The 23,710-nt window shown below is 46.6% G+C and overlaps 2 protein-coding genes and 1 pseudogene across 3 annotated transcripts; all 3 read right to left on the reverse strand.

The window, feature by feature from the left end:
• Positions 1-9: 9 nt before the first annotated feature.
• On the reverse strand, positions 10-6,844 carry PGAM5 (PGAM family member 5, mitochondrial serine/threonine protein phosphatase). 2 transcript variants are annotated; one of them, XM_075534798.1, is made up of 6 exons: positions 6,569-6,844; positions 4,553-4,731; positions 2,312-2,437; positions 2,129-2,217; positions 1,757-1,887; positions 10-1,054 (listed from the first exon to the last, which is right to left on the reverse strand). In XM_075534798.1, the coding sequence occupies exons 1-6, from the start codon at positions 6,757-6,759 to the stop codon at positions 904-906; spliced, it is 867 nt and encodes a 288-aa protein (XP_075390913.1). In that variant the 5' UTR covers positions 6,760-6,844; the 3' UTR covers positions 10-903. The 2 variants fall into 2 exon arrangements, with proteins under 2 accessions (XP_075390913.1, XP_075390912.1); XM_075534797.1 differs by having other exon boundaries at positions 1,757-1,890; positions 6,569-6,843.
• Positions 6,845-9,022: 2,178 nt separating this feature from the next.
• PXMP2 (peroxisomal membrane protein 2) lies at positions 9,023-23,708 on the reverse strand. Its single transcript, XM_075534368.1, has 5 exons — positions 23,513-23,708; positions 20,532-20,645; positions 18,682-18,844; positions 11,351-11,470; positions 9,023-9,369 (listed from the first exon to the last, which is right to left on the reverse strand). Exons 1-5 carry the CDS (start codon positions 23,632-23,634, stop codon positions 9,301-9,303), a joined length of 588 nt encoding a protein of 195 aa, XP_075390483.1. The 5' UTR covers positions 23,635-23,708; the 3' UTR covers positions 9,023-9,300.
• On the reverse strand, positions 15,582-16,205 carry LOC142429370 (NADH dehydrogenase [ubiquinone] 1 alpha subcomplex subunit 1-like; annotated as a pseudogene).
• Positions 23,709-23,710: the final 2 nt, after the last annotated feature.

Genomic DNA, 23,710 nt, shown 5'->3' on the forward strand with positions numbered 1-23,710 from the left:
ACCAATAAGCAAAGGAAAAGAAAATTTTATTTCCAAAGTTGACAGATAAGTGGATCAAATAGTCTAATTAGTTGCATGATTCAGAAAATCTCAACCACAATATAGAAATTGTAGCCTTCTTAATTTAACAATATTTGGGACAGGTTGTGTCTAAATATTTTAAACACTTTACAAACAAAAGGTTAACAATAACCAGAGGCAAACGACGAAGGCGAAGACTGCAGTCCTAAGTATTAAAATACAGTTTGTTACACATGATCTTCCTGTCACAAAGCCAACGTTCAATGCTAGCACACTGAGCGTGGCACCCTGGTCAGTGCATGGGTCCTCACACCCTGAAGGTCTAAGAAATCATTATGTTCTGACCTACCCATCCACTTCAGGGATCTGTAACCCTGGTTCTGACTTTCAAAGCAAGAACTGAGATGAAGGGGACAAATGATTTTTATAAGTGAAGAGTAAGTACAGAGTGAAGTGAGCCATATGGGCTACCACTGTTCAGTGGGTCCGGCCCTCCTAATGTCCCTGCGTGCCTCAGGGCCATGGCTGATGTCAAAATGGAAGACCCTTTGGTGTGGGTTATGCCTGTCTGCAGTGAGGACAGCTGCCAATCCTCGTGCAAACGCACGGCAGCCCAGCTTCTGTCTGGGAAACTAGCCCACCTCACACCAGGGTGTGTTATGGGAAGAGGACACCCTGGGCTGCCTGTCTGGGGTAATGTTCCTTCCTCATCCCAGGTCAAAGGCAAGTACTGGAACCCATCACTGCAGACAGTCCTGTTCTGCAGGAAAATGCAGCTGACAAGGAGCCTGAGGTGGGGTCAGGAGATGCATGTGGTCATGGAATCCTGAGAATGAGGACAGGAGTGGCTGGTGGCTGCCTGGGGTGCCCATGGCTTAGCCCTCAGGACCGGGTGATCTTGTTCGGAGGCATGAACCCTGTGTCCCCAAGGGTCCTCAGTGCAACCCTGCCATTGGGTCGGATAACCAGGTGGGTGATGCTGCCATTGTTGAGAGAGAGTCGGAGCCAGCCCTCGGGTGGAAACTGCAAGGCTCTGGAAGAGAAATTGCAAGTGGATGAGCAGTGAGATCACAGTTCGAGGTGATGCTTTCGTCACACTTCCACCGCCCCGGCTGGCGAATGCAGCGGGGGTCTGGGCAAAGCTAACAGCGCCCCAAGGTAAGGCCTCTGTCTTGGGTCAAGTCCCTATGTTTTAAGCAAAGGAATTCTCTAAAGAGCTGGCTAGAGCAATTTGAACAACAAAATCACCAACGTTGTACTAGGTTATAAACCCAAAGATTAAAATAACCGTGAGCCCATGCTGACCAAGAAAAATGCATGGAAGGAAAAGTATAGCTCACTATCAAGGTCCTTGAATAAACAGGCTAAGTGCATATGCCACACAGGCTCGAGAGCATGTGTTGATACAGCCAAGGAGGAGAAACGATGTCGTGAGGAAGCCAGCAGCAGACACCCTTACCTGGGGGATCCAACACAAAGCCTAGATCGGCATAGCACCTTCCTATCAGAAATGCACAACAGCACAGCTGGACCCAGCCCAGCCCTTAAGAGACCCGGAGACACTCTGTGTGTCAACAGTATCTACTATGGACTACAGGTCCGTCCAGGTGTACATGCAAGCAATCTGCATGGTTTTTGTCATTTTTCTGTAAGTGCACCTCCTCAAACAGCAGGCAAAGGGTTCAGACCGGTGTGGCTCCACCTCCCTGAGCACGGAGAGGCCTGGGGCCCTCACCTGCACACAATGTAGCGGATGACGTTGGCATGGCATATGAAGATCTCATAACTGTCTTCTTCCTGCCTGGCATCTGCCCGGTGGATGTAGTTGCGGAATGCAGCCTCAATTCGGGCCCCGTCCTCATAATACTGCTGGGGGCAAAAGAAGGGATCTTTAAGTGTGAGAGGCGATGGCAACATGGACACCTCTTGGGGCCGCTTGTGAAAGGAGTGGGGTGTGCCAATCTCACAGCAGCCATTATGAAGAAAGATGGAGAGACCTGGGAGAAAGCAGGCAAGGGGGCCCAGGATCCACGAGGGCAGGGAAATGGGGCTGTGGCCTGCTGGCCCTGGGCAGGGGGACTCTCCCATGTTAGGCTAGGGTTTTTACCACAGCTTCTGGCTTCCAGTGGGTCACAGGTGGGTCAGGCTCAATGGGGGCGCCTTCCCTGAGCAGGTCTGTGCTGACTCTGCACACCCCTGAAGAGAAGCACAGTGAGACCCCGGGGCGTTGGCAGATCCTGGACAAGATCGCCTGGTCCCTGCCCGAACCCATGCATGGAGCAGAACTCACCTGGCAGGTGCTTGCTGATGATATCTGTTGTCTCTGTAGCTCGAGTCATGGAGGAATGTACAATTTTGTCAAACTTCAACCCCAGGCTTGCTAGTCGGAGACCAGTTAGCTCAGCCTGTTCACGACCTTGATGATAAAATACACTTTAGGATTACATGTGTCTGGATTTCCTCTAAGAGACCATGGTGGAGCTGTGGGTTAAGCACCAGGCCACTGAGGCCAGCAGTTCAAACCCACAAGCAGTTCCTGAGAAAGATGGGGTGGCCTGTGTCCATGAAGACTGGCAGCCTCGGAAACATGGAGTTCTGCTCCGTCCTGTGAGGTCAATACGAGTCAGAAATGAGGGCAGCAAGCTGTTGGGGTTTGAATCCTCCCACGTTTATTCCAGACACATTTAAGCCCAGAGTGAGCACCTGCCACCATTCTAGTAAGGGGGTACAAGACAGGCAAGTACCTGGCCTTGTGAGACAGGCATTCATAAATGGAAAACACCAGCAAGACCACCTGGGCTTCTGTGAACCCTCACACCAAGAAAAGGTATTGGACTCCACCGACAGTAATGACCCTTTAAGCCAGAGTGGAGACCTATTTATGCATATCATTCTTATCCAATGTCTAACCCCAAGTTCAACGCCCACCATTAACTCACCAAGTATGCAGTCTTACAGATCTTAATACATAAACATCTTAAGATCTCAGCTTTAAGTAGATAAGGAATACAAAGACAAGTGTCTTTTTCTCAAACAGGTTTTGGAATCTAAAAATTATACGTAATAAAAACTTATTGCTCCCTGGCTTCAAAGCCTACTTTGAGCATAATAGGATCACATTTGAGGAGAAACAGACTGGCCGGAGAACAAGCCTATAAGCCCCATGTACTAGAAGTTTTCAAAGCAACCCTCAGTGTGTGCGTGTATCCAACCTCATCACAGGTCAGATTTTATCCTAGGTGTTTTGGTTTTTTTTTTTACATGCTTGTCATAAGTCAGAATTAAGGTGCACTGATAATTATAAGAGGAGCCTTAATTGCATTGTGGGTTACATGTTGGGCTGCTAACCACAAGGTCAGCAGTTCAAATCCACAACTAAAAAAAACTAGGCTTTCTGTATCCATAAAGAATTAATCTGATGCAGATGGACATTGAGCGTCAACTCAAATACTCCCTTAACACAAGAATACTTTGTTCTAACAATCCTGCATTCTGTGATGCTCACCTTCCCGACATGATCACTGAAGACAAAACAGATGCATAAGTAAATGTGAAGAAAGCTGATGGTGCACAGCTATCAAAAGACAGTGTCTGTGGTCTTAAAGACTTGGAGATAAACAAGTGGCCATCTAGCTGAGAAGCAACAAAGCCCACATGGAAGAAGCACACCAGCCTATGTGATCATGAGGTGTCAATGGGACCAGATATCAGGCATCAAGACCCAGAATATAACTATACCCCAAAGTGAACTGGGGAGTGGGCGTGGAGTGGAGACCCAATGCCCATCTGTAGACAATTGGACATCCCCTCAGAGGGGTCACCGGGTCAAGATGAGCCAGTCAGGGTGCAATATAGCACTGATGAAACAACTTTCCTCTGGTTCTTTGGTGCTTCCTTCACCCCATCATGACCTCAATTCTACCCTACAAATCAGATTAGACCAGAACATGCACACTGCTACAGATAAGAACCCCAACACAGGAAATCCAGGACAGATTAAACCCCTTAGGGCCAACAAGGAGAGTAGAGATACCAGGGGGATTAGGGGAAGGTGGGGGGGGAAGGAGGAAATCGATCAAAAGGATCAACAAGGGACGACAATGTTAAGATATGGAAAAAATAATTATAACTTATCAAGGGTTCGTGAGGGAGGGTAGGTGGGGGAGGATGGGGGAAGAAATGGGGAGAGGTTATCAGAGGCTCAAGTGGAAAGAATGCTTTGAAGTTGATGGCAGCCTATGTGCAGATGTGCTTGACACACTGAAGGAATGTATGGATTGTGATAAGAGATGTAAGAGTCCCCCAATAAAAGTATTAAAAAGAATCTGAAAAACCCACAGGGGCAGTTCTACTCTGTCCTATAGGGTCACTGAGTGAGAACTGACTGACTCCATGGCAGTGTTGGTGTGTTTGAGCTGCTACATTTGCGTATGGGGATATACATCCCGGACACAGATCTGTTGCAGCATAGGACCCAGAGAGCATCTCCATGGGGTTATAGGTAAGTCTGTCTAAGCTCCTGTCCACATACCCAATGGAGTGAGGGTCCGGTCCTTCTCCAGGGAGCCATCCACGTGGTACTGGGAGTGCCTGATGAGGAAGATGTGCCTCGTAGCCTTGGCTTTGCAGTGGTCCAGCCTGGATGCCAGTTCTTCTTCTCCAGACTCCACATTCCTTTTCCGAATGTTGACAAGAGACACTGGTTCCCGCCTAATGTTGAAATTTAAGATGGACACCTCTGCTGACTTGTTTCTAATTCACTATGGAGTATTTCTGACAAAGCAGACATTCAGATTTTCAAAGAGCCCAGGGTAGAGTCCAGGCCCTCAGCATTCTATTCCAACCACCTAGCAGTGTCTCTGCCAACAGCCCAGGTACATTTTGTCTCCTCCTGCACGTCCCCTTACTCAACTATCCCATATGTTCTATGAAGAACAGTTGAATAAATCTGGCAAGCTAAGCCTCTGTGCAAGTTACGTTCTAATTCACTTCAGAAGACAAGACAATGTCAAACTAAAAACAAACACACTCCCACCTAATCAATTCTGACTCATACCAAGCCCTTAATGACAGAACCCTGTAAGGTTTCCAGGGTGGTTAGTCTCTGGAAGCAGACTGCCTCATCTCTTAGCTGATAGGGTCAAACCTTTCAGACAGCAATCTAACATTTCCCCACGGTGTCACTAACATTAAGACAATGTCATGTTGGAGTGTCAGCAGTTCCAATCCACTGGACACTGCATGGGAGGAAGATGAGCCCGCCTACTTCCACAAAGATTGCTTCTCACACACCCAAAAGGGCAGTTAGTTCTGCTCTGTCCTCTGGGTCGTTATGACATAGAAACCAACTCAGTGGCAATATGTAAACTAGGTAACAGGACAGAGCATGCTGGCTCAATACTTGGGTGACAAATACTCTATTTGTGTAAGATGTTGGCAGAAAGAACTAGGTGTGGGGCATATGCAAATTCTCTGTGCTAACCTCACAACTTCTCTGTAAATCTGATGCTGTTTACAATAAAAAGGCTTAGGGGGGAAAAAAGTTAAAAATGAAAATACAGAGGATGTTCCTGATACAATTCCCCCTAGCAATAAACACGGGCTCTGTGCCCCTTCTCCAAGCGTTAAATATCAAACACAGTAAGGAGTTAAGCCTGGGCAGAAATAGTCCACACCAACTACTCTGCCTCTAGAGCAGTGCTGGGTCAACAAAAATGCAGTGCAACTGACTTAATTTAAAAGCTCCAGGAGCCACGTTAAAAAGGTGATGTCTCGTATCTAATAACTCATTATATCTGGCAACTAGCAATACCGACACCTGCTAGCCAGGTCCCTGCAGAGAACTGATTCTTGCTCATATATTCCCTCCAATTGGTCCCCTCTAGTCTAGGGGTACTGGGGCGGCTAGAGAAAGGACAGACCCTTGCCCTGCATGCAGGGGACTGGCCAATGCAGCTGCAAGCACAGCTAACACCAGGATCAGAAGCAGCTTGCCTGTTGCTATACCGACTATTTCAGTGGAGCTTCCACCCCAGGGACTAAAGAAAAGCCTAGCAAACTACTTCCGGAAATCTCTCAGGAGAAACCCAAAGGCCCGCAGGGTCCCACTGTACCATTCCCATGTACTGGGCCGGCCCAGGCGAACGGGAGTGCCTTGTAAAGCCCTGACAACCATTCCGGCTAGTGTCCTTCCAGCGCTGACATCTAACTCGCAGTTTTGAGGCAAGGATGTGATTCATTAGCGGGGATCTGATCCATTCTCCCAAGTGCTCTGGAGAACATCCCCAGGCGCCGGTTTTCCCCTTCTTTGGTGCGAGGGTCCAGGACCAGCAGTACAAAGCCACTCGAACTGCCCCTCGCGCTGAAGCTCACGACAAGCCACAAAAGAAGAAAATTCATAGGAAACCCCTGCAACCTGGGCAGCGGGCGGATCTGAGCCGATTCCGGAGCCAATTCCTGGACGCACCAGAAACCTGGGATCTACAAACGCCCTCGCGGGGTGAGATCCGATCTCCGCCGCCGGGGCCGGCGGCCCGCGCCCACCTACCTGTCCCAATTGGGGTCCCAGACGCCGGGCGGGGGACGCACGCCCACCGCCCACCCGGGCGGCTCGGGTGCCCGTGTCTCCGCGTCTCCGCCCGCACGCGGCTTCCCTACGGCCACGGCCGAGAAGAGCACTGCGGCCGAGCCCCCCGCCAGCCCGCAGGCCGCCAGTTGCAGCGCTTGCCGGAACGCCATGCCGCTCCGCTCCCGCGCGCAGCTACGCCGAGGCGCCAACGGACGCGGACGGCGCGCCGCCAGGGACACACTTCCGCGTGCCCTTCGCTTCCGGCTGCCGTGCCGGAAGTCCTGCCCCTCGTGCCCTGGGGTTTTCCTGCGCCTGGAAGCGTGGCCGTCTGGGGCTAGTGTGGCAGCCCCCGTGCTTGCGCGCGGCACGTTTTCACAGTGCCCCTTCCCAGGCTCTCCGGCGGCACCTGCAGGGGCGGGGCGGGGGAAAGCCTGCAGCCGACCTCGGAGATAGCGCCGCGCGCGGCCACAGCACACCGCAGCAAAGTGAGATCGCAATGAAGTGAGTTTTCCAGCCCACCGAGAAGCGGTGCAACGGCACGATGAAGTTCCAAGTCCTGCGAGGATGACCGAATGGGGGGGACACGTGAGCACGTGCCACCGGAAAAATGGAAGCGACAGGATTGCTCAAGGCAGGGTAGTAGAAATCTTCCAGTTGTAAATGCCTGAGAAGTGCAGTAAAGCGAAATGTGTCTCTCCCCCCCCCCCGCCGCCCCCCCACTATCATGACCCCATTTCTACCTTACAAATCTGGCTAGACCAGAGGATGTACACTGGAACAGATAGGACCTGGAAACACAGGGAATCCAGAGCGGATGATCCCTTTAGGACCAGTGGTGTGAGTGGTGGTACCGGGAGGGTGGGGTGGAAAGGGATCTACATATAACCTCCTCCCTGGGTGACGGACATCAGAAAAGTGGGTGAAGGGAGACGTCGGACAATGCAAGATATGACAAAATAATATATATATTATGAAGGGTTCATTAGGGAAGGGGTGAGGAGAGGGAGGGGAAAAATGAGCTGATGCCAGGGCCTTAAGTGGAGAGTAAATGTTTTGAGAATGATGAGTGTAACAAATGTACAAATGTGCTTTACACAATTGATGTGTGTATGGATTGTGATAAGAGTTGTATGAGCGAGGACCTGATGCCAGGGGCTTAAGTGGAGAGCAAATGCTTTGAAAATGATGAGGGCAAAGAATGTACAGATGTGCTTTATACAATTGATGTATGTATATGCGTGGATTGTGATGAGAGTTGTATGAGCCCCTAATAAAATGATTAAAACAGAAAAAACGAAATGTGTCCGAGGACCTGATGGGGAGAAGCCCAGCAGGAAACAGGAATGGGAGAGGCGGCCTTTGAACCTAGGTAGGAGAGTGAGAAGGAGCCGCCATTTGACTAACAGCTTTCCCTTCTCCTGGAGACACAGACATAGGAGGTTGCTTAAGAGCAGAAACGTTTGCGCCTTTCCAAGGAAGGACAGCTGCATGGCCGTTCAAGGAAAAACGTGTCATCTCTCCTGATCCTCTGCTCCAAGCCCTTCCTTGTGAAAGGGTCATGTGTCACCTTTGCCACTCTCTCCTTCGCATGCACGCCCGCCCGCCCCAGATGAGCCCTCAGCTATTCTGGCAGTTCTGTTTTCCCCTCCTTGGGCCTTGCTGTTTCTCCTTGGGCCTTGCTGTGACTGATAAGGTACAAGTGGGTGGGAGTAAGTGCTATACTCTAGCCCTGACCAGGTGGCTGGCAGTTGTGTGCTAAAGAATGAGCTGGATGGCAGGCCAGATAGGTCAGGCATAGGCGCTCATGGTTCTTTTTCAAAGACCCACCAGGCTTCTCCATTTGGACTTCAACATGATAAAGGAGTAGCTTGGGGACTGTACTGACTGTGTCTGAATTCTAGATCAATTTCTGTCTTGCCGTGTTGGCATTGCCTCGGTCTCCCATGTGTGAGATGTGGAGAACAAAGCTATATGGGTGCACAATTGAAGGCATGAAGTGAACCGAGTTCGTGTAATGTTCCCAAGAGCCCTGGTGATGCAGTGGGTTAAGTCTGGGACATCGACCCGGTCCCGATGAGTAGGAAGTGGGTCTGGTTTGATGATGCTCTTAGGAGTATCATGTACCAGGTAAATCTGCAGTAGATGTTAGTTAATGCTTCGAAGATTTCGAAGAGTAATCTATATTTTCTCCTGACCCGTTAATCTCTGGCAGGTTGGGTTGGAGTGGAGTTTGTTACCACTTGACAAAGAGCTGGTTACTTTTCAGTCCTACGTGTCTTCCCTTGGGGAACTCTGACCCCATCTCCCTGAATTCTGAAGAGACTATTCTTTTTGACATTTTTGAGCAGCCCTCTGAACATTTGGTTTTTTGTGTTTTTTCCCCTAAAGTTAGCACCACCACCCTGAGAAATGAAGACTGCCACCAAAGCCTCTGCATTTCAGTTTATTGGGGCGCTGGTTCAACTCAAGGTTGTTTGAAGTCACTGAGGAGCAATCTATCTCTTCAAGGGCAGCACCGGTTACAATCAGCTCCTGCATTTTTCAGCATGTGACTCTGACTTTAAACGGTTTCTGGTCTCTGCCTGTCATTTTAGGGCATTGGGGGTCATAGGTCTTCAAGTCAGGGAGACTGCTGACTCTTGATTCTGATCTCAGACATCAAGGGGTTGAGAACGTCCCTCAGAGCTTCCGTCGTTCTCCCCAGGCCAACTTCACTTGCCCAGAGAAGCCAGGTAGGCATACCAGAAAAGAGCCACCAGGTTGGCAAAAAGCACCCGGAACTGCCAAAGAGAGCACATGGGAGTCAGAGACTTCTGAGAAATGAGAGCGCCTCCACTCACCTTCTCACCACCCCACTTACAGTTAGCTACCTTCTCTCTCATCTTCTGGGAGGGTCCTCTGCCGAGAACAGGTCCTGACTTAACCTCTGGAGCCCTATCCTGCCGATCTCGTTAGGGGCACCATACCCAGAATGGCATCTTTTATTTGCCCATCTCACAAGCAGCACTGCATCTTATGCAAACGTGGTCACGCTTACACTATCCTCAACACCTTCTTTTCCATCTGAGTTTGTGCCTCAAACCAAAGGCACCCCTGACGGAACCCACTTCGTCCTAACGCTTGGAATACTCCTAATGCCATCCTGATACCACACATCCATTCTCTGACTGCCAAGCTGCCAGGTGAGGTCCCAGGGAGACAGGGAGGAGCATGTTGCTTACTGGGAAGACAGACTGATGAAGGAGGAACTTACACAGAGGCAGAGGATGGAGGTACATACACAAACAAGAGGCAAATAGATGGAGTAGAAACAGAAAGACTTAAGGGAAGTCTCTCTAAAGGCAAAGATAGGCAAATAGAGAAGGACCATCCATCTCCTTTATCCTCCCTAATTTGGTCTGATGGATCAACAAAAGATTCCTCTGGACTTTCTCACAAAGCTTTTGACAAAGGTTTCTGTAGAAGTTACTGTTTATATTTAGGTATCTCATTTATTGAAGGAATCAAGCCACCACCAACTGTGTATACACAGTGCAAATCCTATATATCTTTGTATTCAGTCAGACACGGCTTTGATGGTGTGTCAGTCCATTTCCCATCTCTCTTTTTTACCATCTATGCAGAATAAAATTGTTTTTCTCACAATTATGTCGTGATGGTTTTCCCTTAGGACATGTCACATGGTCTCTTCTACATATTGTTTCTTCCCACTCACTTCCTTGAAGAATGGCCTACACTCTAGATGCCCTCTTCTGTATGTCCTTATTCACTCCTGAATTCACTCTGGCCTCAGCCCCTGTGGATCCACTAAAATTGATCTTGTGGGACATGCCCTTGCTAACGTCACCTGGATATGTGTCGATTGCAGGATCTTACTTAACACCTGCAACATCTGTACACAACCAGGGTTCTGAAAACAATGGGTGGTCGGAAGAAAGCAAAAAGCGAAAAAAAAGGTTACTGAAGATACGGGTACTATAGCATAGTGTGGTAAAGAACCCGGTGGTGCCTGGCTAGCTAACAGAATAGTCTGGGTCATAAAAGCTTGTTATAAGTCAGGCTTCGACTCACTCTCTCACTCCCTCACTCAACTCTCTCTCACTGTCTCACTCAAATAAAAAAGAAAAGAAAAAAAATAAGTGAGGCTTCAACTAAGTCCACATGGAAGAAGCACAGCAGCCTGTGTGATCTGAGGGCTGTAACGAAAATGATCCAAGGAAGGGAATGGTATCAGAGCTCAGACTGAGAACACCATGTCTGCAGAGGGCCATGGATAACAGCGGAAGCCCAAGCTCCATGCGCAGGTCCACACCTCGCTTACGCCGCCACTGAGTCCTCTGACCATAATTATCGAGGGTTGTAGAGCTGATTCTAGTAGCCCTAGTTAGGTTAAAATATAACTTCTTATTTGATCTACCTTTTGACCCATTTTAAAGTTGTTACAGTTTTTAATATTTCCTGCTTTCTTTTTGAGGTTTTTCTCTATTCTCCAGGATAAGTGAATCTATAGCGACAGTAACTGGATTAATGGTTTCTTGAGGGTGTGACAGGTGAGGTTTGGGGAAACTGGGGACCTAACAGCAAGCAGTACAAGCAAGAAGATAGTGTTCTACAACTACTGTGATAGAGCTTTTGAACTGTATAATATGTGCATCATATCCCAATACCACTTAAAAACCAGACAAAACTCTTGTGGGGAAGGACCCCATCCCCCTCATTTCTGGCCATCTGTGTGGGAAGCCAGCGAGGTTGGTCCCCTACCTGCACAGGGACATAGTTGACGTTGACAAACTGGACTGGTGTCCACACTTTCCAGTTCATCTGCAGTGCTGGCCAGAAGCCTCTTCTCACCTTCACAGAAAAGGCGGCCATGTCTTTTCTCTAGAAGCGACAGGAGCACAGGTGACCTCAACTGCAGATCAGAAGGGTTAGCCCTGGGCCCTACCACAATGTTCATGAAACAGAATCCGCGTCAGGGCACTTCAAAAAGATGACCGAAAAATTCCACAAATGTTTCATTCCATATTTTGGAGCCACCTCATCCCATTTAGTCTTGTTGCATTTATTCGCCGCCGAGGCATACGTGGACTTTAAGAGTAGCGCCTGTATAAGGAGCTGACCGTCTAGTTGGGAAAATCCTCAGGACAGAGAGGCAGCAGACTGCTCACCCTGTGGGTGGCATTTGTCCACAACCCTGACCACTACCTGTACAATTGATCTGATGGTGTGATTCATGTTTTTGGCCTTGGCACTGAAATTGCTAGTGACTTCACTGCCAGTTCTTTTCAAATTCTCCTCCCAAGTTGATGTATTGCCAATCAAAACTGGTTAGGACATCAGAAAAATAGAACTAGATCAAACCGATTCTTAAATTTCATTTGTGAACTGATTACAAGGATCCACATGTGACCTCTTCCCTGGGAGAGGGACAGCAGAGAAGGGGGGAAGGGAGACTCCAGATAGGGCAAGATATGACAAAATAACGATGTATAAATTACCAAGGGCATATGAGGGAGGGGGGAATAGGGAGGGAGGGGGGGGGAAAAAGAGGACCTGATGCAAGGGGCTTAAGTGGAGAGCAAATGCCTTGAGAATGATTGGGGCAGGGAATGTATGGATGTGCTTTATACAATTGATGTATGTATATGTATGGATTGTGGTAAGAGTTGTTTGAGTCCCTAATAAAATGTAAAAGAAGAAAAGAGAAAAAAAATGATTAGGGCAAAGACTGTACAGATGTGCTTTATACAATTGATGTATGTATATGTATGAACTGTGAAAAGAATTGTATCAGCCCCAATAAATTGTTAAAATAAAAAATAAAATAAAATAAAATAAAATAAAAATTTTAAAAAATTTTTCATTTGTAAAAATAAATGCACAGGAATTAATATTGTGAAAGGAATGAAGAAAAGCCTACCTTATTTGATAACAAAAAATATTATGCTAAAAAAATATTATGCTAACAATTAAAATATCCTGGTAATGATGGGGAGACATATACCTGCAAATAAACAGAATCCAGAAAGAACAGATTGCAGTCTGGGATTGCAATCAGTGATGTAAAAATGTGTATGAATTGTGGAAACCTGACCTGCTCTGTAAATCTTTACCCATTTAATAAAACATCAGAAAGGAAAAATAAATCTTTATATTAATTTATGGGAATAAGAAATTTCAAAATATTTGCTTGCTTAATAAATAGTAATGAGACAAGTAGGGAAAAAAATCAAGCCAATTTGCCTCCAACGATTAAGACAAGTGAGGAGCCCTGGTGGTACAGCGGCTGCTCCTTGGGCTGCTAGTCACAAGGTCAGCAGTTTCAAACCAGCAGCAGCTCCACAGGAGAAAGATGAGGCTGTCTGCTCCCATAAAGAGTCAGTCTCTTCCCCCAGCACCAATCCCCATGCTCAGTAAAACTGAGCGCTATCAATTAAATCAATCCGTACCGAGCACCGACTCATGGATTGCAGTTAGACAATACTCGCATAAACTCTTCATAGCAACAGAATCTTAAATTCTTTGTCATTGGGGAAATTATTGATGTTATCAATGTAATTGCTTTATATCCCAGAGGGATACCTGGAGAATGTTTTGTTGCGTATATTTTTGCCACAATAAAAAAAAAACTACACAAATAACTACAATGAATACAAGGAAAAAGAAAATGTTCTAGCATTGGCTGTGATAATAATTTTACAACTCTTCTTGATATGACTGAATTATTGAATCGTATGATGTGGATGAAGTCTCGGAACTCACAGAAGTAGTTCTACCCTGTCTGACAGGGTCACTATTAGTCAGATTTGATTTGGTTTATAAACACCAGTTAAACCATAAGACCTAGAAGAAAGGAAGGATATATAAAACAATACTTCTGTCATCTTTAGATGTCCCAAGATGCTCAAAATGAAAACATGTCAGTAAAGTAAAGGAGATTATTTCCATTGCCTGCCTTTAAAGAATTTCAGAAAACTGGATCAACAAATCTGAATACATTGAGGGCCCAGCCCCAATCCCAACTATGTGGACAGCTGCCCCTCCCCCCAGAAGAACTTATTTCAGAGGACAGCACTGAAGCTGCAGCTCAGGGAGAGGGACATGTCTGATCAGAGCACACGGGAGCAAATGAAGGGGGAGGAAGAGAGAGTGGAGCACATCCTAGCCCACCAAGCCTGGAGGATGATATTCCTGCTCAGAGCAGCCAATCTACAGAGAAGACCACATGGCCAACCCCACTATGAGACATGACATCCCTCACTGACCTATAGCCCTACAGGGGACAACACTGGAGACACAGAGTGGGAATTGGAAGCAAAACACTAAGGGCAGGCAACGGAACAGCAAGGGGAACAGAGCAACGAAGTCCCCAGGGAATACCAAAAATAGACTCTGGGGTCAGGGCTTGGCTCCCCACCCCATCACTCCACGGGAAAACACTCCTAAATGCCAACTAACAGTCCTTGAACTAACTACAAGCTTTTCTTTTTTGTTGATGTTGTGTTGTGTTTGTTTTGTTTTTATTGTTGTTTTATTTTCTTGCTTGGTTTTGCTCTGTCTTGTTTTTGTGTGTTATTATCTCCACAGGTCTGTCTAAATAAGATAGGCTGGATGAACACTCTGGAGGAGAAAACAACAGGACCTGGGGGACATGGGATAGGGGGAGGTGTGGGGAAAGGAAGTGGTGTTAACAAACCCAGGGACAAGGGAACAACAAGTGGTCCCAGTCGGTGGTGAGGAGGGTGTAGGAGGCCTGGTAGGGCTTGATCAAGGGTAATGTAACCGAGAGGAATTACTGAAACCCAGATGAAGGCTGAGCATGATGGTGGGACAAGAGGAAAGAAAAAGGAAATAGAGGAAAGAGCAAGGAGGCAAAGGGCATTTATAGAGGTCTAAGTTAAGGCATGTACATATATAAATATATAAATGAGGATGGGGAAATAGATTTATGTGCATATATGTAAAGGTTTAGTATTAAGGTAGCAGATGGATGTTGGGCCTCCACTCAAGTACTCCCTCAATGCAAGAACACTTTGTTCTATTAAACTGGGATTCCATGATGCTCACCTTCCCGACAAGATAGCTGAAGGCAAAAGTGAGTGCATAAGCAAATGTGGTGAAGCAAGCTGATGGTGCCCGGCTATCAAAAGATACAGCGTCTGGGGTCTTAAAGGCTTGGAAGTAAACAAGTGGCCGTCTAACTTGGAAGCAACAAAGCCCACATAGAAGAAGCACACCAGCCTGTGTGATCACAAGGTGTCAAACGGATGACGTATCAGGCATCGAAGAACAAAAAATCATATCATTTTGAATGAGGGGGAGTGTGTAGTGGGGAGCCAAAGCCCATCTGTAGGTAACTGGACATCCCCTTACGGAAGGGTCTCTGGGTGGAGATGAGCTAGTCAGGGTGCAGTATAGCAACGATGAAACATACAACTTTCTTCTAGTTCCTAAATGCTTCCTCCCCACCCACTATCACAATCCCAATTCTACCTTACAAATCTGGCTAGACCAGAGGATGTACACTGGTACAGACAGGAACTGGAAACAGGAATCCAGGACGGAAAATCTTTTCAGGACCAGTGGTGAGAGTGGCAATACTGGGAGGATGGAGGGAGGGTGAGGTAGAGAGGGGGAACCTTCTCCCTGGGTGACGGACAACAGAAAAGTGGGTGAAGGGAGATGTCGGGCAGAGTAAGATATGACAAAATAATAATTTATAAATTACCAAGGGTTCATGAGAGAGGAGGGAGCAGGGAGGTAGGGGAAAAATGAGGAGCTGATGCCAGGGGCTTAAGTGGAGAGCAAATGTTTTGAGAATGATGAGCTCAATGAATGTACAAATGTACTTTACACAATTGATATATGGATTGTGATAAGAGTTGTATGAGCCCCTAATAAAATGATTAAAAAATAGATCTCAGGATTGCTAAAGAGAAATATAATCTTACAAAAGCAAGAATTGATAATAGGAAAATTATATATGGTGGAAATATTTTAAAACAAAACCATTTGAGTGGAAATGAATTGCTGAAAAGAAATAAAAGACTGGGAAAAAATTTTTAAAAATCTGAATACATGACTTTTTTAAACTTCTATATAACAATCAAACTCAACTACCATCAAGTCAATACTGACTCATAGTGACCCTACAGGACAGGGTAGAATTGCCCTTCTGAGTTACCAAGACTAACTGCTTATAGGAGTAGAAGTTGTCTCTCAACAACTCTATATAGCGAAATATAGTATGAATGGTTTTATTTATCTAACTTAAACTTTTTTTCTTTGTAATTTAACTTTTATTAATTGCTACATAACATACTACGTAATATATTGCATCTGCTTCTGTAGCTGGCGGAGGTGAACATTATCAAGTCATCTGTTCACCAGTCTGAAAAATGCTTCCTTAGTCAATGTTCTCCAAACCCTTAGAAACGTAGTAACGATTCACCCCAGAGACACACCTATCTCTTCCCATCAAACTCCACTGGTACGGAAAATGGGCAACTCTCTTCTTGCCCCCGTTAGAGAACTTGTGGATATGAGCCGTCGCTATCCCTGGACTCACCAGACAGGTCGCCATAATGGCGAGTCCGGGGAGAATCTCAAACTACATGGCGGAGAGCTTTCCTCCAAGACCACTTAAAGGTGACCCGCATTCAGCTCAACTCCCTCTAACTGTAACTTTTTAACATTATGTAAGCTTTTAAACTTTATGTGAAGTTAAAAGGCAAACTTGAACATGGAGAAAACATTTGCAGCTTGTTTTGGGCAAGGGATTGCTTTCCTTCACATTAAAGGGTTCATGCGACTCCAGAAGAAACAGCACTCAAAAAGAAAATAAGCAAGTTCACAGAATTACAGATAGCAGTCAAATGCACAGATGTATTGCACCTCATAGAGACACAGAAATTAAAATGAAGTAGTTACCACCTATGAAATGACCAATCACTTAAAGCTCAAATCCTGTCACAAGTCAAGAGTGTAAGGAAATGTATCTCCATGGAGGCAGCTGAGCACATGTAGGATTCCCTGAGCGAGCGTGGACTGAGCAGGCCTGGTGCAATGCATGTGCCCACCGAGTGCCAGCGCTGCTGGTGGACACCATTGGCGTTCGCATTGATCGTCTCCTTGGAGCGCCGCTCCAGGAACGACGGATGGAATGCATCTGGACCATGTGCAGTGGTCAGTTCCCACGCACCGTGCTCGTCCCAAACCATCCCCACCATCTGTCACTGTGTGAATCCGTCTCACTGAGGAAGCCGTCTTCTTTCCCCCTGCCCCTCAACTCTCCCATGCACGAAGTCCTTTTCCAGTGACTGGATTCTCCTGAGAATGTGCCCAAAGTACGTGAGACAGTCACGGCAACCTTGCCTCTAAGGACATTCTGGCTGCATTTCGTTTAAGGTATATACACACATATATTTCCATATCTAAACATAAAACACATACATGTATCAGGCATCCTAGTGATACAGTGGATAAAGCGCTTCGCTTCTAATCAGAAAGTCAACTGTTCTGGTATCAGCGGCTCCACAGGAGAATGATGCATCAAGATTTACAACCCTGACCACTGAGGAGGCAGTTCCACTCTGTCCTATAGGATTGCTAGGAGGCAGAATCACCTTGATGGCTGTGGGTTTGGTGTAGACATATCCGAGGGGCTTCAAAAGTTCATAGGAAAATGGGCTTACAAGATAAAGGAAATTTTCTGTGAACTTTTTGAATGCCTTGATCTTGTAAGCCCATTTTTCCACAAACTTTGTGAAGCCCTCTTGTATATGCACTATCATGTGGTCCTGTTTTTGTCATTTATGTACTTGTGCACGTACATGGGCACATACGGTGGTCTTATTTCACACACTCCAGTAACACTTGGCATTTATACGTGTAGATTCGTAAAGATGACAGTATAGTCCTTCACATCTGGAATATGGGAACAAGAGAAGATTCCCTGTGTTTCCATACTTCTAATGTGTGGGCTGGCCACTTGACTTCCTCCTACCTCAGATTTGTTCAGTATTTCCCAGTTTTTATTTATCTAATTTAACTCTCAGGAATTGTATAGCAATCAGAGCTTAACCATTTTTTCCCAATCATCTCAGGGTCATTTTAGAAAATAAGGTTTTCTGCTTAATAAGAAGAAGTGGGGATACTATTTCCAAATAAAACCTGAGGTTATCGGGCCAGAACATGGCCAAGTAGTCTGACCTAATCCCTGTTTCCCAGGATTGTGAATCAGGTTTTAGATTGAGCATATATTAGAGACAGATCTGCAGGCTGTTACACATGGGCACACCTCCCATGCCCCTAGATTTCTGCTGTGTGTATATTAGGAACTTAGTGACCCAATGTTTCCAGCTCTGTGTTAGGATAGGCTCTGCAGGACTGTCAGTTAACGCCGATGGGGTCCTTCTAGGACTGCAGGCAGGCATCTCTGTGTGCTGCTCTATCGGCTTCAACGAAACACATTTTCATTTATTTTTATAAACAGAAGTTTTGCATCTGAGCAAGTCTGTGGGCATCAGTTTTCCAACAGCGTATGCTCACTTTGTGTGTCTGTGCCACGTTTCAGTAATCCATGCAGTATTCCGAGCTACTGCACACCAACAGGCTACCAGGCCATGGTGTAAATATAACTTTTATATGCACTGGGAGATGAAAAGTTGCGTGGGATTCACTTTATTGTAATAACTGCCTTATTGCCGTGCTCATAAGCCAAATTTGCAGTCACTCTGAGGTATGCCTGTAATAATTTATAATGTATAAAATAAATTATGTGGCATTCCAAAGGAAACCAATTAAGTTAGTCATCAAAATATCCAGAAACTGGTTTTTGGAAAGATTAGTCTTTGTGCTGTTTTGCCTTAAGAGACAAGATCTAATGACAGATCCAGTAACTAGTGAAAATCTCAAAGCTGTGATGCACATAAGTGGTATTTTGAGACACACGCTAACAAGTGATGTGTGATAGTCCAATATCTGTGATGCCTGTGGCCTATGGGATAGAAACTTCCAGTGGGTGCTACTCATCACAGCCCCTCTAATGGACTAAATGGAAAGCTGTTGCAGGGGCCATGCCCGACACCCACCTCCAGAACGTTCATGATGAAGAAGAAGAGCAGCAGGAAGGCTGGGGCGAAGAGGAGGCGGTCCAGCAGCAGCCTCTTGACACCTGCCAGAGGGACCTCGGGGGGGATCCAGTGCTCCATGAAGAGGTAGAAGAAGTGACTCAGTGGCCCTGTGAAGAAGAACCTGAGGCCCCAAGGTGGGGGGGACCAGACTTTGGAACTTGGGGCTAGCTTCACCCCAGACTTCTAGTCCGGATCCTCATCTCCGTCATGTATCACCCGTACTGACTACCCAGCTTTGCATGGACCGAGAAACTGATGCTTCTTTGATATGGCTTCAGGCCCTCCTTGTCTCCAACAGACCAGTCATGGCTCCTTTCACTTGCTGTCCCCTTGACTCACTGTGTTCTACTCACCCTCCTACCCACCCCCATCTTCTTGTGGTCAGCGCCCTGCTAAATCATATCTATGTTATAGCTGCTAAATTACATATTTATATATAGATGCCCTAATCTTTTCAGAGCGGCCATTCCCAACACTCCTAGCCAACATGTGTACCCATCTCCATCCAGTTTCTGTTCCAAGGCCCTTTTGTTCACCACGCATAATTCTTTCTTCCGCTTAGTGGCATAGCCCCCTTTTCACCCCCTGGAAAGTAAAACACCGCAAGGCAAGCTCATGTCTGTCTCGCTCATGACTGCATTGGAGGTGTGGATCATAGATGGTACGCAGTAATACATAAATGAGCGCACCACTCCTCAAACTCGGTGTGTACATTCATTCCAGAAGGTATACGATTAGCAGGAAACTGAGCTCTCTGGGACACGTCTATTGGGACACTACACCTGCAATGCCAGCTGATTCAATAACGCAAAGAGGGCAGGGCCTGTCAACTCCTGACTTTGAAATATTCTTTAAGCAAGTGGTTCTGGTTGGTTGGTGCTCCCTCCCTCCCTCCACCATAAGATGTTGAATGGCCGATAGCAACGATTCTTCGAAATCTTCGAAGCTTTTGTGTGGTTTGAAAATGCCTCTTGCTCTTGCGTGACTGTGCCATCCTCTCTCTTAGGATGAACTACTTCTCTAAATGAGGGGGCTTTAAGAAGTTCGTGAGACATTGGAATTGAAAGAGAACGGCACTTTCCCATGAATTCTTTAAGCCCTCTTGAACGTTAAGCATCATGATGACGAAAGTCAGCATGAGTGTTCCGTCACATCCTCCAGCAACACAGACCCTGCCACCCCACCAGCAGTCACTTGGTCCCTTCCCTTGACACCCCACTTGTTTTGAATCCTCTGAACACTGTCTTAAAATCCACCAGCTGTAGGAAACTTCCATATTATCCACATGCAACACAACTGTTAGACAAAAGGCTCACATTGGAGTTAACGGGTCAAACTCCTGAACCTCTGTGCTTGCAACTCAGGAAGGAGTTCGGAAGTAGTTCTTCAGGACTCCCATGTATTTCAAGATACACAGTCACGGCTCTCCATACTATGGAACTAACAGTGAGAACTAGGTCATCATCGTTGATGTTTGGATCCCCGTTTTTCTCTTCCAGAAGCCCAAACGTCCTCAGGGTCTTTGAATCTTGAACTCTGATTTTAAGTTCCTGTGAGCTGTCATTATATCTTGGTCCATTTAGGGAAGCTACTTCCCACCTAGGTTTTTAAAAGTAAAAACCTGCATTGAACTAAGATGACTCGAGTGGGCAGAACTCTAATACCTTTCTAATTTTTCACACAATGATTACTTCCAGGTTTTTTTTCTAATACTAAAAATTTTCCAAATTATTCAAAAAAAATTGTTTTGGGTGATTTTGTTAGCATTTGGTCTGCCTCTTAGGTGAACCATCTACAGTGACACTCACCCATAAATGGCATATCTGAGAGGCCCGCTCACATCAAGATCCTGGGAGTTTTCTTTTTTCCGCTTCTTCTCAATCTTCTGAGCCAGGAAGTTGCCAAGTGCAGACAAAAACCCACTGCAGACAGAGAGGCCATCAGAAAACAGGAGGGCCCAGCAGAAGCCCTTTCCTGCATGTGAATCCGCAGGCTGCTCAGAGACCCTGCTGTGGTCAGCCAGAGCAGAGGCCTTATTAGAGCTGAGTGGCTGCAGAACAGACAAACGAAACCTCACAGAACACAAGCAAACGGGAAAGCTGGAGAACTGCAGCCGTGTCAAGGAGTTGTGGGGGCGCCTGACAGCCTTAGTAAAGGCAGGTGGTTCAAGTCCACTCACCACTCTGTAGTGCAGGACAAGATGAGCTAACCCACAGCTGTAAAAACTGCTTTGGAAACCCTAAAGGGGAACTTTATTGTTCTACAGGACCCTATGGATCGGAACATCCCAAAATGAAAGGGGTTGGTTTGGATTTAGTTGAGTACCCATGTCAATATTCTGCTCGTGATATTATGACTTTGTGATAAATAATTCTATAATTTTTCAAGATAGTCCCATTGGGGGAAATGTGGGAAATGTACAAGGTATCTTATTTATTGCAACTGCACGTGTCAGAGTAACAGAATAAAAATGTCACTGAAAAGGAAAAAGACAGCTAATTCCAATGGTTCCGTCTATCTACTAAATTCTTCACACTTAATGCCACTGAGTGAAGTTTCTCATAGTGACCTTTTATATAGCTTTCAAGATTAAATCTTTTTTTTTTCTAGGTTCAAGATTAAATCTTTATGGAAGTAGACAGCCTCATTTTTCTCCCTCCAAAGAGGCTGGTGGATTTGAACCTCTGACCTTGTGGTTAGTAGTCCAGTGCTTAATGGAATGGTAGTTAGATTTTGTGTCAACTTGACACCGTGTGAAAGTGGAGGGGTGGAACCCAACTAACTTAATCAGGTCACAACCTGATACTTCCCTTGGGGGTCTAGCCTTTTCTATGAGAGTGAGAAATTCTCTTCCTCCCTCTGGCCCCTAGCCTTCCTCTGGGTCAGCCTCCAGGGGCAACCCCTTGTAGGCTGCTGGCTCTGGGAGCTGTTGCCCTCCTGCGGATTCATGCAACTCCCCACCCATTTGCCTGTGATCTTCCTGCACCCACTTAACTTTTCTGGGCCATCAGCCTTTAGGCTACTTGAATCTGAAGAGGGTCTGACTAGCACCAGACCCATGAACTTGAGTTGGACTCTGCCGAAATGGCTTGATATACAATTCTTTCTATACCGGCGTCACTGGTTTGTTTCTCTATATGACCCATCCTAATACAGTTGGTAAGGACCTTTTGATCAGGTCTAGGCTACCTTTCCTTACACATCACTCTCCTGTGCATTCTTCCAGCAACACAGACCTTCTTTCTATCCCTTGCTTCTCCCTCAGGCCTTTGCACTGGCTGGTCCCTCTGCTGGTAGTTTTTGTTTCCCTTCTTTACATGGTTGGTTGCTTCCATTCATCTGGGCCTCTGTTCAAATGTCACCTCTTCAGGAAAACAAAAAAACTCGCCTGACCACTGTATCTCTTATATATTTGCTTTTGCTTGAATTCTTTGCTAGAATGTCAATTCCAAGAGGGTAGGGGCTTTGATCATTGCTGCATGCCCAGTACACAGGCAGCATTCCATGTATATTTACAAAACTGAGAATTAGTGGAAGTGAGTGAGTGTGTGTGTGTGTGTGTGTGGTGGGGGGGTGTCTCCTGCTTCATTTATCACATTTTAGGTTTTAGTTCCCTGCTGCTGGAGGAACTTCTCCTCCGCCTTTCTCCCTGGATGTACTCCAGGTGTCTGAAATTAGTGAGTGCTGAAAATTTTCATTTACATTGTTAAAATAGTCAGCCTAGAACAGTGGTTCTTAACCTTCCTAAGGCCACAACCCTTTAATCCAGTTCCTCATGTGGTGACCCAACAACCACAAAAATTTTTTTTCATAAAATTATTTTCGTTGCTACTTCATAACTGTAATGTTGCTACTATTAGGAATAAGGCGACCCCTGTGAAAGGGTAGTGTGACCCCCAAAGAGAAAAGCCAGATATGCACAATAGTTTGTATTTCCGAATGTAAAGGTTATAAAATTGGTACTAAAATGTGATATTGACTCCTAGAAAATGACAAAAACTCTGACCGTAAAAGACAACACACGCTTGGAGAATTATTCCACCGATCCTCTTCCAGATCTGTTCATGAAAATGCACACCGATCCTCTCCCTGTCTCTGTAATTGGCTACAGCAACTGTGGGCTGGACCCTTCGTTTGGTTTCAGAAGTGAATGAGTTAAAATACGAATTAAGAGTAATGCATAGAGGATGCCCCATAAAAAGCACAGTATTAAAGGGTAGAGCCTTTTGCTGGCAACTCCCTGCCTAGGTCCCTTATCTCCCAAAGGAGAAAACAAGTTTCTCAACGCCTCTCACAGTCCAGTCCTTCCACGTTGTCCCACAGGGCATTCGCTGAAAAGCAGGGAATAGCAAACAGTAAGGTTGGGATTGGTAATAAGACAAAGCCACCAGCGCAGACAAGGTCGTCTGTGTTGTTTGTCCACCCAGACCCCCCTCTACTTTGGTGCCTAAAGCGAGGGGCTTGCCCGCAGGACAGTTTTCCTTCTGGGCCTTGTGTCTGATTTCCTAATGTTCACATTTTAGAGCACACAAGAATGACTAAATACGCTAGGCTTTCTGGCTAAATGTGGGGCTTTGAAGGGTCATTTGAATACATGACCATTTCGGTTCTGGAATCCAAACCCCGGGTCGCTTGGATCGGGTGGCGCTGTACCCCGGCTCAGGCTGACCGGGCCCGGCTGGCTGCTCCAGGCTAACGCTGGGCCGGGCTGGCCGGGTCCTAGGGCTGACCATACCCCAGGCTCACTGCGACCTGGGCCCTCCAAGCCCCGCGCGGGCGCCCCGCCGACCTGGTGGCCGCCTTGGTGAGCACCGGGTAGAGTCGTAGAAGGCGCAGGTACTGGGCGAGTGCCCGCCGCGGGAGGGTCCCGAGCCCGGCCTCAGCCGGCAACTTCGACAGCGCCGGCGCCATCGCTTCTTCGCGGAGCCCAGCCGGAGTGCGGACCCCGCCTCGGGGCCGCGGGGAGCCACGCACGGGTAGCGGGTCG

Source organism: Tenrec ecaudatus, chromosome 16 (genome assembly GCF_050624435.1).
Source record: "Tenrec ecaudatus isolate mTenEca1 chromosome 16, mTenEca1.hap1, whole genome shotgun sequence".
Taxonomy (NCBI): domain Eukaryota; kingdom Metazoa; phylum Chordata; class Mammalia; order Afrosoricida; family Tenrecidae; genus Tenrec; species Tenrec ecaudatus.